Genomic DNA, 15,904 nt, shown 5'->3' on the forward strand with positions numbered 1-15,904 from the left:
TTTTATCCAAAGTGACTTACAAATGAAGTGAGCAATAGGGGAAAATATAGGGGAACAATATGCAAATGCCGTGACCAGTCTCAGCTAGACCAGCGCAGCACACGTGGCAAGGATTTTTATAGAATAGTAAGTGTTAGAATTATTGAGTCCAGGGCTCCAGACTGCGACCATTTTTTCTGCCGGTGCGACCAAATATTTATTTAGGTCGCGCTGACACGACCACAACGTCGCCGAGCAGCGAATGCAAACAAAATTAAAGCGGAACGAAAATGCGCTATTCATTTATGCTTAACGGACCGTTTCTTAGTTCAGACCAATAATAGACAACGCAGCGCCCCGAACTTGCCAGTCGCGGGCCGATCTCAATCACGCGACACTGTTACTATGAGATCCAGACTCTGGAGATCCAGTGAAGAAATCCATTGAATTCGCCTCATCATCGAATTAATAACATCATCGCTGCGAGATCTAGTGAGAAACATTCCGATTCGGCGCAGAGTTCTCTGTTATAAACCATAGATATTAGATCAAACAGCGCTGACGTGGAAACCAGGAGAAACACTTGTAGAAGGCTTTCAGTCCACAAATCAGCAACATTCACCATGGATTTAGGCTAATGTAGTAACTCTAACCATAACTATGGTATTGTGACAGAAATAGTCAAATGCTTATAAGTACTACACATCTTTTTCCAGCACTTCAAAACTATAATATCATATATAAATGTTATTTTTAATGTGATGACCAACACATTTTTTGTTCATCCTTCAAAGATTGTCCTAAAACTAAACATTTTAAGATGTAGGAAAACTCTTATTTAAACTTATTTAAAAATAAAATAAAATTACCATTGTAAACATTAGGATGCGTATTGGGTATTTTCACTCCCTAATATCAAATTTTTTCACTCCTTTTGCTTTTTAATTAATATTAAGACATTATAAATGATAATAATTAAAGTTAATTTGATCTACACCCTAAATTAAGCTTAGTGCTTTATTGTCAGCCCCAGTGCTACCAGATATTTTCTGTAGAACTCTGTTGCTGCCCTCAAATGTTAGTCTGGAGCCCTGTTAACTTAAAATAAAACTGCACATTGTAATATCTGTATGTTAAGTCTGTTTATTATTAAAAACTTTGTCAGTATTACAGTTATTTTGGGGGAATTTGAATAATTGCATAGCAAGCTGATTTAAGGTGTGCCCCTAAATTTTCTGCTTGCACTCCTAAAAAAATTCAGTCTTTTTGTGTCTTTAAGGACATTTGACTAGTTTTATGCTGTCGTATGGTCATGTTACAACTTTCCCCACCTATGGGACATATTGTCACATTTCACTTAAATTCTTTTGGGGTAAATAAAGAAAAAAGTATACACTGTATCAATGAAACAAGACCACTTAACTGTGAGCATTAGGATGAGCTGACCACTGCTCTGCTTGTCAATTTGTCCAAACTACAGCAGCTTGAAAGAAGAAACAACGGCCCTTACCCCACAGTGACTGTCATTTAGCAGACACTTTTATCCAAAGCGACTTACAAATGAGGAATACAGCGACTGAGTCATCATGAAAAGGCAAACAACGCAAGAAGTGCTCAAAATACAAAGTTTCAGACATTGCTTATAGTAGCATAAGCCAGACAAGAAAGGGATTCAAGGAAATATATATATATATATATTATTTTTTTATTTTTTTTTATTTTTTTTATATGTTATTTTTGTTTATATGTTTATATGTTACTTTTTTTTTAATGAGGTTAAGTGGTCACAGAAGAGATGAGTTTTCAGCTGTCTTTTGAATGTTGTCAGGGATTCTGCATTTCGGATGAGGGTGGGGAGATCATTCCACCAGCAAGGAACCGTGAAGAGAATGTTCTGGAGAGTGATTTTGTGCCTCTCTGTGATGGCTCATTGACTGATCGACGAGGCCAATGCAGAGAAATGAAGAGAGGTGTGACATGGGCCCTTTTGGGCTCGTTGAAGACAAGACGAGCTGCAGAGTTCTGAGTCATTTGTAGAGGTTTAATTGCACATGATGGAAGTCCAGCCAGAAGAACATTGGAGTAATCCAGCCTAGAGATCTTCCTGATGTTGTGCAGTACAAACCTGCATGATCGAGCTGTCTTTGTGATGTCGTCTTTGAAGGTCACTTTGAAGCGAGAGAGAAATATAGCATGACTACTTTTGAAGGGAAGGTGTGTGTTGCCTTGAGCAGTTGTCAGTGGAAGTTGTCATGTTACACTACTTTTATCATACTTTGAATGTGTAGCTGGTCACACATTTAAAGTGTTGCACAAATCCTAGTGCACTGCCTACACTACACATCTGTCCTTCAAGTCAAGTCACCTTTATTTATATAGCACTTTTTACAATACAGATTGCATCAAAGCAGCTTCACAGTGATAACATGAAAATAATACAACAAAGTTTGTTTCTAGAAGAAAATTGCGCCATCGTCCACCTTAAGTAAGGCAGATCAATAATATTGTTTAATATTAAATGTCCCCAACTAAGCAAGCCAAAAGCCAAGGCAACAGTGGTGAGGAACCAAAACTCCATCAGGTGACAGAATGGAGAAAAAAACCTTGGGAGAACCCAGGCTCAGTCAGGGGCCAGTTCTCCTCTGGCCAACGAGCGAACAGTGTATGATTATGATCCAGGCACCATTACAGGTCAGAAGTCAGATTGGATCAGAACATTCAGAATATTTATCCAGTTCCATCTGGTTTGAAGTCGGAGTCATCACGCTGGTATGGAGACGAGTTTGTTGAGGATCAGAGCCGATGGCTGTCTTGTCGATGAGGCCTTCACAGGGCTGATGAGGCTGGCACTTCAGGATGCATCATGGATGGTCCACCATCTGATCTGGAAATGGCCGGGATCTGATGGACTGCGGTAAACCTCGGGATTAACAGAAAGACTAATATTAGCGTAGATGCCATCCTTCTTATGATGTAACAAGTACATCAGGATTTAATGTGGAGTGTTCCCGGTTCTCTCTGATCTAATCTATGCAGCCTAACATTGAATTATAGAAGTCTATAATGTGTTATGTGTATGCTAGGCCAAAGAGATGTGTTTTTAGTCTAGATTTGAACTGACAGAGTGTGTCTGCTTCCCGGACAGTGTTAGGAAGATTGTTCCAAAGTTTTGGTGCTAAATAGGAAATGGATCTACCACCAGCAGTCGATTTTTGATATTCTAGGTATTATCAAGTGGCCGGAATTTTGAGATCGCAATTGACTTGAAGTACCATTGTGATTAAGAGCTCGCTCAAGTACTGGGGAGCTAAACCATTTAGTGCTTTTTGAGTGATCAGCAATATTTAAACATTTATACGATGTTTAATAGGGAGCCAATGCAGTGAATGCAATCCCAGAATGCACTGATATAAGTTCAGTGTAATGAATCGGGTCTGCTGTTACAGCAGCAGAAAACGGGACCTTTGAATGTAATTTCCATCCTGATGTGCTCTTTCAATGTGAAAAATGTCACTCTGTGCTCTTGAAATCTGTTCATCATTTTGTCGAAAACTTGGTGAAATATTTATCCAAGATTACAGATTGTTCAATTTCAGCGTTTTAATGAAATATATTTATGCACAATAGTTATATAGTTTAAAATAGCATGCAAATGTAGAGTAATTGTGATAATGCATTATGCTTCTTAGAGTGTAAACATGTCAACATCAAACTCCATTTAAATTAATTGAGTATCTAGTATACTTCAAGCGATGAAATTTGTCAGTTGTAAAAGCTAAAAAAAAAACAATCAAAGCTATTACTGTGGATTATTATAGTTCACATTAAATACACATTATGTACCACTATTCATCATAGCAGTCATAACTGAAGTCAGCCTTTATTCTGGTATTGATCTAGTTTGGTTGTTTCCTACTATATGCAGCTGCTTCAAATCATTTGTGTCAAATATTTCCCGAGATGACAAAGGAGAATTAAAAAAAAAATATATATATATAAAAAAATATATAATATAATATTATATAATATAATATATATTATAATATAATATAATATAATATAAAAAAGCTGGGATAAACCAAACTCAGTTAGGGGACCAGTTCTCCCCTGGCCAAACGAACGGGCATGGTGTGATTGTGATTCCTGGCTGCATCACATATCAGATTGTAGATTAATTTTATTTGATATCATTCAGAATATTTCATCCAGATCCTTCTGCTTGATTATTGGGATACAGGAGGACAGTGCCAGAAAGATTGCTGCATGATAAGGTCATGGCTCTCTGTTTTGGAGCAAATCAAACATTTATCTATTTTCTTATCAGAGCATGAAAAAAGTGCTTCTAAAGTTATTCATACTTTGTAAGAATGTCTCTGTCTCAAGAGCTTTTTTTGTTACTCATTTCGCTCTTAATATACATGGACGTTCTGTTCAGCTTCTGTGTGATGTCGTTGAGAGTATAGCATAATATCATACTTTTTGCTCCTCTACATTTCATAAAAAAAATGTCATTCCTCGTTATTTAGAACTGAAGAAATCCGCTTTGATACACGATAGCAGTGTTACAACTCACTGATTCAAATGATCTGTCCGAGCAAGTTTGAACGGTCAAGAGTTTTATAGGCTACTGTACAGTATTTGTGGCCGTTCAAGTGTCTTTAGCGGGGGAAAGAAGCAACATGCACTTATTGGAAAGGGCTTGAATGAAACCAGTTTGGCTCTAGATAAAAACATTAAAGGATATAGTGCCAAATGATCTTAACTTTGAACAGCCCTGAGTGGCTGAGGTGTGCACCGCTCCGTTGTTTTGATGCGCTGCTCACTTTAAAGTTTTAAAGATACATTTAGTCCTGGTTCGCTTAGCATTCATACTGTCCTAATGAACCTAATGAACCTAATGAACACCCTAATGAACAAGTCGAAGCAGCACATTTGACTGCTGATGCTGTCTTTGTCAATCGTGTTGTATTATGAACGCGTGCGCTGTGTAGATATGGCATTATATAGACAGCTTTTTTTATTCTAATCGAGAGCGAAAGCTGCATCACAGCTGGCTTGCATTAGGGTTGTCAAATTAAATTTTAATTAACACGAAAACATGGGCAGAGCGTTCAATATTCAGAAATAAGCGGTTACACAGCGATCTAAGCGATCTTACACAGCTCACTGCATGCGTGAGAGTAAAAAATATTTTAAATGAACATTATATCCTGCATTTCAAGCGCAGAATTTATGGTAAAATTATGTAAAATACTCAATCATTAGATGAAATTAACTCCCTGAAAATATAATATACCCCAATACTTGGTTTCAGTGTATTGATATAACATCGCCACGCAAAATATCACAACACTGCTTTATTGAATATATAATTAATAATTATCAAAATTAATATAAAATTCTAGTTGTAGCCCTAATCATGAGCCATCAGAATGCTTGAGATTTGTTGTGTGAATAAAGCGATTGCCCATGTTGTGGACTGTGATTCGGGACCATGTCCAGCTGGTTGGCTCGGGGTGAGCATGCGCCGCAGTTCAGAGAGCTCTCGATCTCTCCTCATTGTTACTGCTGACGCCAGAGGAATCTGTGAGTTCATTTCCATGATGTTATGCTTTTTGAGGGTGTGTGTAAACATCTGGAGGGTTGAGCTCAGGGTTTCTCATTGTTCTTTTGCTCTAAACTATAAGGAATCAGGATAATTCATGGCCACGTCTCATTATCTTCTCCGTCCGCTCCTTTCTCTCTCTCTCGTCCTTATGCTCTCGGCTCAGTCATCATGCAGCAGACGCTCTCTCTCATGGCTTGAACAGCTATAGGCGTTCTGGGGAAATGACAGCTCGCAGCCTGTCTCTTGTGGCCTAAAGTTAATGTGTGATTATGTTGGAATGGAACACAATCCTTTATTCTCTTTGGCATCAATCTGTATTCATGGCTTGCGGCATGATGATTCTGTGCCATTCCTTGTGTGTGACGCTGTGTTTGTGTTCAAGGTCACTCTGTGCGTCTGCTGGGTCAGAAGAAGGAGAAAGGGAAACGACTGGGAGGAGCGCGGCTGGATTTGCCCAAGATCAGAAAGAACCCGCTGATTGAAATAATTTCCATCAATACAGGGTAAGCTGTGTGCCGCACAAACATTCATGAACAATTCACAGTCATCAGAGGATTCGGTTTCCAGCTGAGCGATCACATTGACGTAGCGTGTGTTTGTAGCTAATTAACCATATTTTGGGGACCCATAAGTGAGCTAAACCTTTCAAAATCTCCCAAAAAGTCCCTCAATTGTAAAAACTGTATAAAAATGAATTCCTGTTGATGTTTGGTGTAATGAAAGTATAAAGCCATCAACACTTACTGCTGGATTATAGATGCATTGTTTAAGCCGTTCATGTTTCTTTCATTAAGAATGAGCCTCCTCGGGCACTAATGGTTCTTTGCTAATGGTGACTTTAGTCGCTGATCTACAGCCTTGACTGATGTGGCTGAATCGAGAAGCGTTTTTGTTTCATCTACTGGAGCACAGCCCCACATCATATTTTGATGCTCTTTTTTTTTATACAGTTATGGATATATGTATAGGCTACTGTATAGTTATTTACCTGTAGTGCAAAGTCATTCATCATTGCTTCATTGTTGACAAACAATAGAATCCATTTGCAAGTTTGTTTTCTACATTACAATGGATTGTAGGTGAATATCTGGGCCATTCTACAGAATTGGTTCAAAGTCAGAGTTGGAAGCGTCTTGAATTTTTTTTCTTTGTTTTTTTCCACAAATTTTGTATGTATGCAAATTGTATAATATCCAAGGTAAACATTTCTAGTAATTGTGCAGTTAATTATCGTATTGCATTTTCAGAAAGTTTTGGAATATTTTTATCTGGTCTATCAATGCCCCTGGTTGAATCCCAACATGATGTCCTGCTGATGGTGAAGCATGGAAGAGTGTGATCTCTGTTCCATTAGTGTCACCAAACAGAACTGCAAAAATGATGCCACTCTCCCTGTCTGCCATTGGTCATAATTAACGCGGGGTTAACAATTAATCCTGGGTATTCATAAGCTGACGTTTTACAATGTACATTCCTAAACCTTGGGTTAATTAGGGGTTCAAGCACGAAGTGCTGAAACCCTATTGTAATTGTAAGGATTTTTAGGGGTTCAAGCACGAAGTGCTGAAACCCTATTGTAATTGTCCTGATTTTTATTATTATTTTTCTTCTCCGCTAAAACGCATCGTGCAGCCCAAACCGTAAGAGCTGGAACTTTGAAACTTTGTCAGATGGTAGTACAAAAATCGAGGAGAGGTTCAGGGAGTATGACCCCAATTGGCCCATAGGTGGCGCTGCAGCGACCAAAAGCGTGAAACTGGTCATAACTCCTAGACCGTATGTCGTAGACTCAAGTGGAAAGCTGGTCTCCTGAAGATCAAAATGTATATCTCCGCTTTTTCGCCCAATCGGAACCAAACCAGTGCAGAAATGTTCTCTGGATTCTGAATATCAATAATTATCGAAAAAAAGTTGAAATTTCGATTCACGGTCGCTGAGGGGCGCCAAAACGTACGTTGTGGGAGGGGTCTATTTTAATAAAATGGCTATAACTCCAGAAGTCAATGAGTTATCTTCACCAAACTCGGTACACATGTGTAAGAGGTCAATCTGAGGTCACAGTAAAAAAAAACGCGGTGATTGGCCTCATGGTGGCGCTATAACATGAAAAAAAACATAAAAAGGGCTATAACCACCTGACCGTTAATCCAATTGACTTGAAAATTGGTATGCAGTGTCTTGGTCCAAGGTGCCATGTACGTCTATGAGGACATTGGCGTATCTAAAAAAACATGGCCGCCATCGGCCAATGAAGTTTGAGCACCTATTAGACAAGGTTAACGGAGGCCGATCGGAACGAAACTCGGTGGGCATGTTCGACTCATGGCCGTAAAGGTCTGTAAGAATTTTGAAAGAAATCGGCCACTAGTTGGCGCTAACGAGGTTTACGCCCTCTATAATCATGTGGTGTTGCACACATCCACACAATATGCATATCATTTGATAGATCTGCTCATACTGAACAACTTTGCCTCAAGAACCACTGCTGTCAATCAAACTGTTCATTAAATATTTACGAATATGTTAAAAACATACTTTTGCAAACTAGTCCTAGGTTTTTCGCCCGATCAGAACCAGACCAGTTTAGGACAATTCTCTGGACTCTCTAGATCAATAATTATCAAAAAAAGTTGAAATTTTGCTTTTGGTTGGCTATAACAGGGTCGTTTAGATAATGGGCGTGTCAAAATACAATCAAACGTCTATAAATCCTAAACAAAAAGTCAGAACTTCACAAAAAATGATGAGCATATGTGACATAATATGCTAAAGAAGCATGGACATTTTTATGGAGATCGGACCATACACTCACCTAAAGGATTATTAGGAACACCATACTGATACTGTGTTTGACCCCCTTTCGCCTTCAGAACTGCCTTAATTCTACGTGGCATTGATTCAACAAGGTGCTGAAAGCATTCTTTAGAAATGTTGGCCCATATTGATAGGATAGCATCTTGCAGTTGATGGAGATTTGTGGGATGCACATCCAGGGCACGAAGCTCCCGTTCCACCACATCCCAAAGATGCTCTATTGGGTTGAGATCTGGTGACTGTGGGGGCCATTTTAGTACAGTGAACTCATTGTCATGTTCAAGAAACCAATTTGAAATGATTCGAGCTTTGTGACATGGTGCATTATCCTGCTGGAAGTAGCCATCAGAGGATGGGTACATGGTGTTGATAAAGGGATGGACATGGTCAGAAACAATGCTCAGGTAGGCCGTGACATTTAAACGATGCCCAATTGGCACTAAGGGGCCTAAAGTGTGCCAAGAAAACATCCCCCACACCATTACACCACCACCACCAGCCTGCACAGTGGTAACAAGGCATGATGGATCCATGTTCTCATTCTGTTTACGCCAAATTCTGACTCTACCATCTGAATGTCTCAACAGAAATCGAGACTCATCAGACCAGGCAACATTTTTCCAGTCTTCAACTGTCCAATTTTGGTGAGCTTGTGCAAATTGTAGCCTCTTTTTCCTATTTGTAGTGGAGATGAGTGGTACCCGGTGGGGTCTTCTGCTGTTGTAGCCCATCCGCCTCAATGTTGTACGTGTTGTGGCTTCACAAATGCTTTGCTGCATACCTCGGTTGTAACGAGTGGTTATTTCAGTCAAAGTTGCTCTTCTATCAGCTTGAATCAGTCGGCCCATTCTCCTCTGACTTCTAGCATCAACAAGGCATTTTCGCCCACAGGACTGCCGCATACTGGATGTTTTTCCCTTTTCACACCATTCTTTGTAAACCCTAGAAATGGTTGTGCGTGAAAATCCCAGTAACTGAGCAGATTGTGAAATACTCAGACCAGCCCGTCTGGCACCAACAACCATGCCACGCTCAAAATTGCTTAAATCACCTTTCTTTCCCATTCTGACATTCAGTTTGGAGTTCAGGAGATTGTCTTGACCAGGACCACACCCCTAAATGCATTGAAGCAACTGCCATGTGATTGGTTGATTAGATAATTGCATTGAGAAATTGAACAGGTGTTCCTAATAATCCTTTAGGTGAGTGTATATTTCCTATGGTAAATTGCCTGTATTGGCTGTAAATGGTGTTTTCCATCTATGCTCATATAATGTTCATATAATAATGTTCAAAACCAGTGCAGTGCAATTATCTGTACTCAATAATTATCAGAAAAAGTATAACTTCTTCATTTGGATGGTTATAATAGGGTCACTTCAATATGTAGCCTTGACCAAGTGTCCCCAAAAGCCTATATCTCTTGCTCAGACCTTCTTAAAAACAAGTCAGAACAAGCATGAAAAATTTCAGACAGATCGTACGAAATTTGCCTCTATAACAGTTAATAAAAAGGTGAAAATGAATAACATTGACATATTAACCCTTAAAGCTACACTGTGTGATTTTTACCCCCATCTAGCGGTGAAATTGTATATGACTACCCAGTGAATATTAGTTTCTGTTCCTCTCAATTCCGAGGGCGTTTTAACTCCTACGGTGGCCGTATTATTCCAAGATTAACATGGCTTCCAGTTATCGACTTCGTCCATGACAATAATAAACAATACGTCTAAAATGAATAAAACTACAGGACAGATAAGGAGGTAAACGTCACCCTTGGAATCGGCTATCCCAGCATAATCAGATTAGGCTAACGTTACAATGTGTACAAAGTAAAAGCAATTAAAAATAACTAAAATTTACAGTGTCCTTTTTTTATATAGCTTAAAAAATTGCGCCTTTAAAACTATTCATTACCTGTGATCCGTCGCAGCACAGATTTATGTTACAAGGTAAACAATACTTTTTCACCATTGATGTGAGGATGAAGTTATACTAGAGGTCGTTCTGGCGTTATGCACAACCATGCTATGGTTAGACAAGCAACTATAAAACTTCGAATTTACACAAATGAATTACAACAGGCTGAATTACCTGTCGAGAAGAAAGCAGGCAACCTCGGCGTCCGTTTTAAAATCTTTTCTCCTCATGAGCTCTTTCCATCTGGGAAAAGTTACTCCAATATTGACTATGGTCTTGCTGATTTGTCTGTCGCGTTGACGTTTTAATTCTCTTTCAAATGTGAGTACGCACACACACACACACACACACACACACACACACACACACACACACACACACACACACACACACACACACACACACGTCTGGTGCACTATCTTTGTGAGGACTCTCCATAGACGTAATGGTTTTTATACTGTACAAACTGTATATTCTATCCCCTTACACTGCCCCTATCCCTAAACCTACCCATCACGGGAGACATTCTGCATTTTTACATTTTCAAAAAAACTAATTCTGTATGATTTATAAGCTTTTGTACCCATGGGGACCTCAATTTAGGTCCCCACGGTGACACGAGTCCCCATGAGTCTGTGTGCATTCAGGTTTAAGTCCCCACCGGTGTAGAAAACACACACACACACACACACACACACACACACACACACACACACACACACACACACACACACACACACACACACCACACACTATCTTTCAAATCTGCCGGCACTCGCGAGCTCGCGAGTAATCTCCCCCTCGCATTCGTCACGGTGTCACTGAGTGAAAAACGCAAAAGGCGAAGTTTGAATTTACAGGTATGTCCCTCTTTGGCTAATGTAGTTTCAAGATGGAGGGGCAACATGGCGACCGGCATTCGAACCCCTCACCCGTATGTACTTTCAATGGCAGATTATAAACTTAAGAGAATACTTTATTACTTGAAAGAACTAAATATACATTAATGAGCACATATATTTTTGAAAGAACTAAGTGTTTTTTGCTAAGAATCAACTAAAAAAGTTACACAGTGTAGCTTTAAAGACCTAGAACATTTTTGGGGCGCCTGACTCACCTGTACTTTTCTTTGTTTTTCTAACCCATTCTAGCAGCAAGCATCAAGTGTCATATATCATTTTAAACAGGAGAACATAAAGTTTCCATCTAGCTAATTTAAAGTCCCAGTTTTACATTTATTTTGTCAGAGAATTTATGAAATTAGCAGGATTTTAAGAAAAACGGCAGCAAAAAATGTGGTGTTTTCAGTGTGAACTCAAACAGAACTTCCTGAAGTTTTGTTTTTTTCCTTTAGAAAGTTAGACTTGGTTGTTTTAGACTTCCAGATGAAATGTTGTCTACATGTAACAATCCCTCATCAAGATATAGCCATTTATTATAATATTATTCAAGGCGTTTTTGAGTAAAAACAGGTGTATTACATTTACTGACAATGTAGATGTGTCCAAATAAGTTCAGGGAGTATAGTAAATAGAAAAGTTGTTAGATTACAACAGAACACTGAAGCAAACATTTTTCTTCAGAAAATTATATTATAATATGAACATGAACAACAAATGCAAACAATATAACAAGTAGTGACAACTGTGCAATATAAATACTAACAATACAATATACAGAGTGTAAATGAACAAATGGTTCAAATAATCTTCACAAACTAAATACAAAAATAAATAAACAGTGCAAATGAAGAAACGGTTCATTGAGTGTAATATACTGAGTGCTAATGAACAAATAGTGCAAATAATCTTCACAAACTAAATACAAAAAGAAATAAACGGTGCAAATGAAGAAACGGTTCATTGAGTGTAATATACTGAGTGCTAATGAACAAATAGTGCAAATAATCTTCACAAACTAAATACAAAAAGAAATAACAAAAGATTCAAACAATCTTCTCAAACTATATACACGTTACATAATATAATAACCAAACTGGATTGCGTGACGACAGTTCTAAGGTTTATGTGCCACCTTGTGACCCCCTGCTCCTATGCCACTGGCTGAAGCAGTTTCTGTGGGCGACAAGACACAGGGCCACATCACACCGTGCGCACTTCCAAATAGTGCGCTTCTTGCAGAGCACGCAGCACCGTCGGCCCTTTGTTGCTGTGCCTGCTGACCTCAGTCTCTCAAATGAGGAACTTCCCTCCTCCTCTTCCACACAGGCCAATGACTCAGGTAGGCACTGTGGCGCTCTGGGTGGCACATCACTGCCTTTTGGGACTCCACACAGCTCTGCAGACAACTCCTCCATGAACTGGCTGTGAGACATGGGCACAGTCTCTGATGTCCGACACATCTCTTTGTACAAAAGATAGCTGTTGGTTGCAGCCATGTCAATGAAGTGGTACAGCAGTGTCCTGTACCACCTGTTGGACCTTTTAAGAACAGAGTAATACTGGAGGAGCTGGTCAGAAAGGTCTACCCCTCCCATGTATTTGTTGTAGTCTAGCACACAGCAAGGTGCTGTGATGCTTTTTTTCTGCCACCTCTCAGTTTCCCTGCTGCGCACATTTCTGGTGACAGTGCCTCCATCAAAAGCTTGGTGTATTGTAGAACAAACTGACACTTCTCTCGTGTCCATCCATTTGACAAACAACAGTTCCTGATGTCTGATCCATTGGATTGAACCCCTGGGGCTCCGTGATGTCAGTGCATTGTTCTTGGTGTTAGGTGTATTCCTGCGTGAATCACGGAATGTACCACATGCAACAAAACCATTGGCATACAAGTCACTAAAAAGTTTTGGGCTTGTATAGAAATTATCAACGTATAAATGATAACCTCTGCCCAAGAATGATGAATCCATCAGGTTGTTGACAACATCGTACGAGAGACCCTGCCCTGAAATGAATCGGCTCTATCCAGTGTAAATGGAGAAATCGCAGGTGTAGCCATTGCTAGAGTCAGCGAGCACAAACAGCTTCACACCCCACTTATTTGGCTTGGCCTTCATGTACTGTCTGAGCCCAATTTTAGCTTTTGTGGCCACCATTCTTTCATTGATGGCAATTTGCTTTCTAGGTTGCCAAAATGCCTTGCATGCATGCTTTATAGTTGTGTAAAGAGGCTGGAGAGGATCATACTCAGGGGTGCCCTTTTTCCGGTCATTTACAACGTCATGTTCTGGGTTACTCATGTGAACAGTTCTGCTAATTGCCATGAACCTATCTCTGGCCATGATTGTAGCAGGGAAGTGTACACTTAGCTGCGATCCCTTCCTCCAGTAGTCTCTAACTTTTGGGCGTTTTACAAGTCCCATATAAATCATAAGGCCCACATACTCCAGAAAATTGGCAGGCTGCAGCTCTTCCCAAACAAACTTCTTCCCCTTGGCATGCTCCTTTTCTGCATTCATATTGGAGTTGTGACAGATTATCTTGACAGCTTTGTCACTAAAAAACTGTCTGAAAATTTGTGCAGGAGAAGTATGTCACACCCACAAAACCCTGTAATCCAGGGGTTCTTTTTGGGAAAAAGGATGGAAGCTGCTGGACATTATCTGTCACCTCAGGTCCATTCCACTCAGCTCCTGGCTCATGAGATGTTGTGTCCCTTTCTGCTCCACTGTCTTTTCCCCTTCCTCGCCCCTTTCCTCTCCCTCTCCCTCTCCCTCTTCCTCTTCCTCTCCCTCTCCCTCTTCCTCTCCCTATCAGGGGGGCTGCTATGGAGAAAGGATTTGGTGTGATCCTCTTTCTCCTCTGCTGGCCCTCTAGAGCCCTATTCCACTCAGCTCCTGGCTCATCTGGGGCATGAGGTCTTGTGTCTCCCTGTTCCCTTCCTGCTCCACTGTCTCTTCCTCTCCTTCTCTCTCTGTCTGTCAGGGGGGCTGCTATGGAGGGAGGATTTGGTGTGACCCTCTGTCTCCTCGGCGGGCACTCTAGAGGCCCATTCCACCCAGCTCCAGGCTCCTCTTGGGCATGAGGTGTTGTGTCTCCCTTCCCCCTTTCTACTCCATTGTCTCTTCCTCTCCCTCTTCCTTTCCCAGTCAGGGATGCTGGTATGGAGGAAGTATTTGGTGTGGCCCTCTGTCTCCTCTGCTGGCCCTCTGGACCCTCCTGGACACATATTTCAGCCCCAGTGTCTGCAGGAAGCATGCTGATGGGCAGTGCATCTCTTCTCTCATCCTCTCGACTACAATAAAAAGGGAAGAAAACATATGTATAAAATATATAATAACTGTATATGACATCTGAAAAAAAGGCATTCGTTCATATTGTGATTTTTTTTATCCTTTATATTATTAATAATAATAATAATAATAATAATAATAACAATAATAATAATAGGGGTGTAACGATACCCTCGTGTCATGATTCGATACACATCACGATTCTGAACTCTGAACTGAACTGATACTATTGTGATACTCCAAGACAATAAAAGATTAACCAAAAAAAAAAAACTTACTTTTGATTAAAATGCTAAATTTCATATTACATTGTGGGTGTAAATGAATAATGCACAAGACAATGGTGACACCAGAATAAAAATATTCATGATTCTGAAGCTGAAAACAGAATTATTTTAGACAAATATACTTGCACTCTGTCACTGACTAAGTTAGATATATTTACTGGCCACTTCAGACATTTGGCAGTATGAGGACCCACAAATATTCTCCCATTGCATTATAATGCTTGATATATTGTATTATATTATACAATACTTGAAAAACTTAAACTTGATTTTTTTCTCACACAATAATTGTTATTTTGGGTGAACTACCCACGATACATATTGATGCATTTTTGTATTGTGATTTATTGTGACACGATATATTGTTACACCCCTAAATAATAATAATAATAATAATAATCAATTGTAGGCTATTGCCTAAATAAAGCATATTCAGATTTTTGCTCCAGTTGGTTTGTCATCCTCATATTCACACAGACTTCTAAACTGTTGATTTGACACACTCTCCCCCTGCCAAGATCACTAGCAAATTTGATGGTATGACCAACGGACTTTTTATGCAATGCATATAAAATAAACGACCGAATGGCAAACTACAAAAAAGGGCAATCCTCACCAAGTAATAACTTACACACACAACGCAATACTTGCCATGAATTTTAGAAAATTAGAAAACCTGAGGTAATTATTTACTGAAAATGTCCGTTGGTGTGCGGTGTGCAGGGATTAGAAAACCTGAGGGAATTATGTCCTCATTGTACAGAAATAGCAAGCAATGAATGATACACAAACTGCACAGTAAAAAAAAATAAAAATAAATAAGGTTACTCACTTGTCTTCAAACGGATCAATCCCTTGAATGTAATCATCCTCACTGCACCACATATCAGCGTCAGAATCGGAAGATTCCACCAGGTCATCGTCTGACTCGTCGAAAATTAATTCTAAGACATCCTCATATGTGTACTGCTGTTTTGACATGACCTTTCGTGTTTTATACTCTTATGTGTTTTATGCTCTTATGTGTTTTGTTCTCTTCCGTGTTTTGTGCTTTCATGTTTTGCTCTATGGTCAAAAACTTTGTATCCTTTAGTTTTC

General features: G+C 39.6%; 1 protein-coding gene across 1 annotated transcript in view; it reads left to right on the forward strand.

Moving 5' to 3' along the window:
• The window catches only part of cdkal1 (CDK5 regulatory subunit associated protein 1-like 1), a 603,253-nt gene that overhangs the window by 227,318 nt on the left and 360,031 nt on the right, over window positions 1–15,904 (forward strand). Inside the window, exon 7 of the mRNA XM_079894178.1 lies at window positions 5,970–6,090. Within this exon, the coding sequence (XP_079750304.1) occupies window positions 5,970–6,090 (121 nt within the window). The remainder of the gene's footprint in view (window positions 1–5,969; window positions 6,091–15,904) is intronic.

This window comes from Squalius cephalus, assembly GCF_949319135.1.
Source record: "Squalius cephalus genome assembly, chromosome: 15".
Classification (NCBI taxonomy): Eukaryota; Metazoa; Chordata; class Actinopteri; order Cypriniformes; family Leuciscidae; genus Squalius; species Squalius cephalus.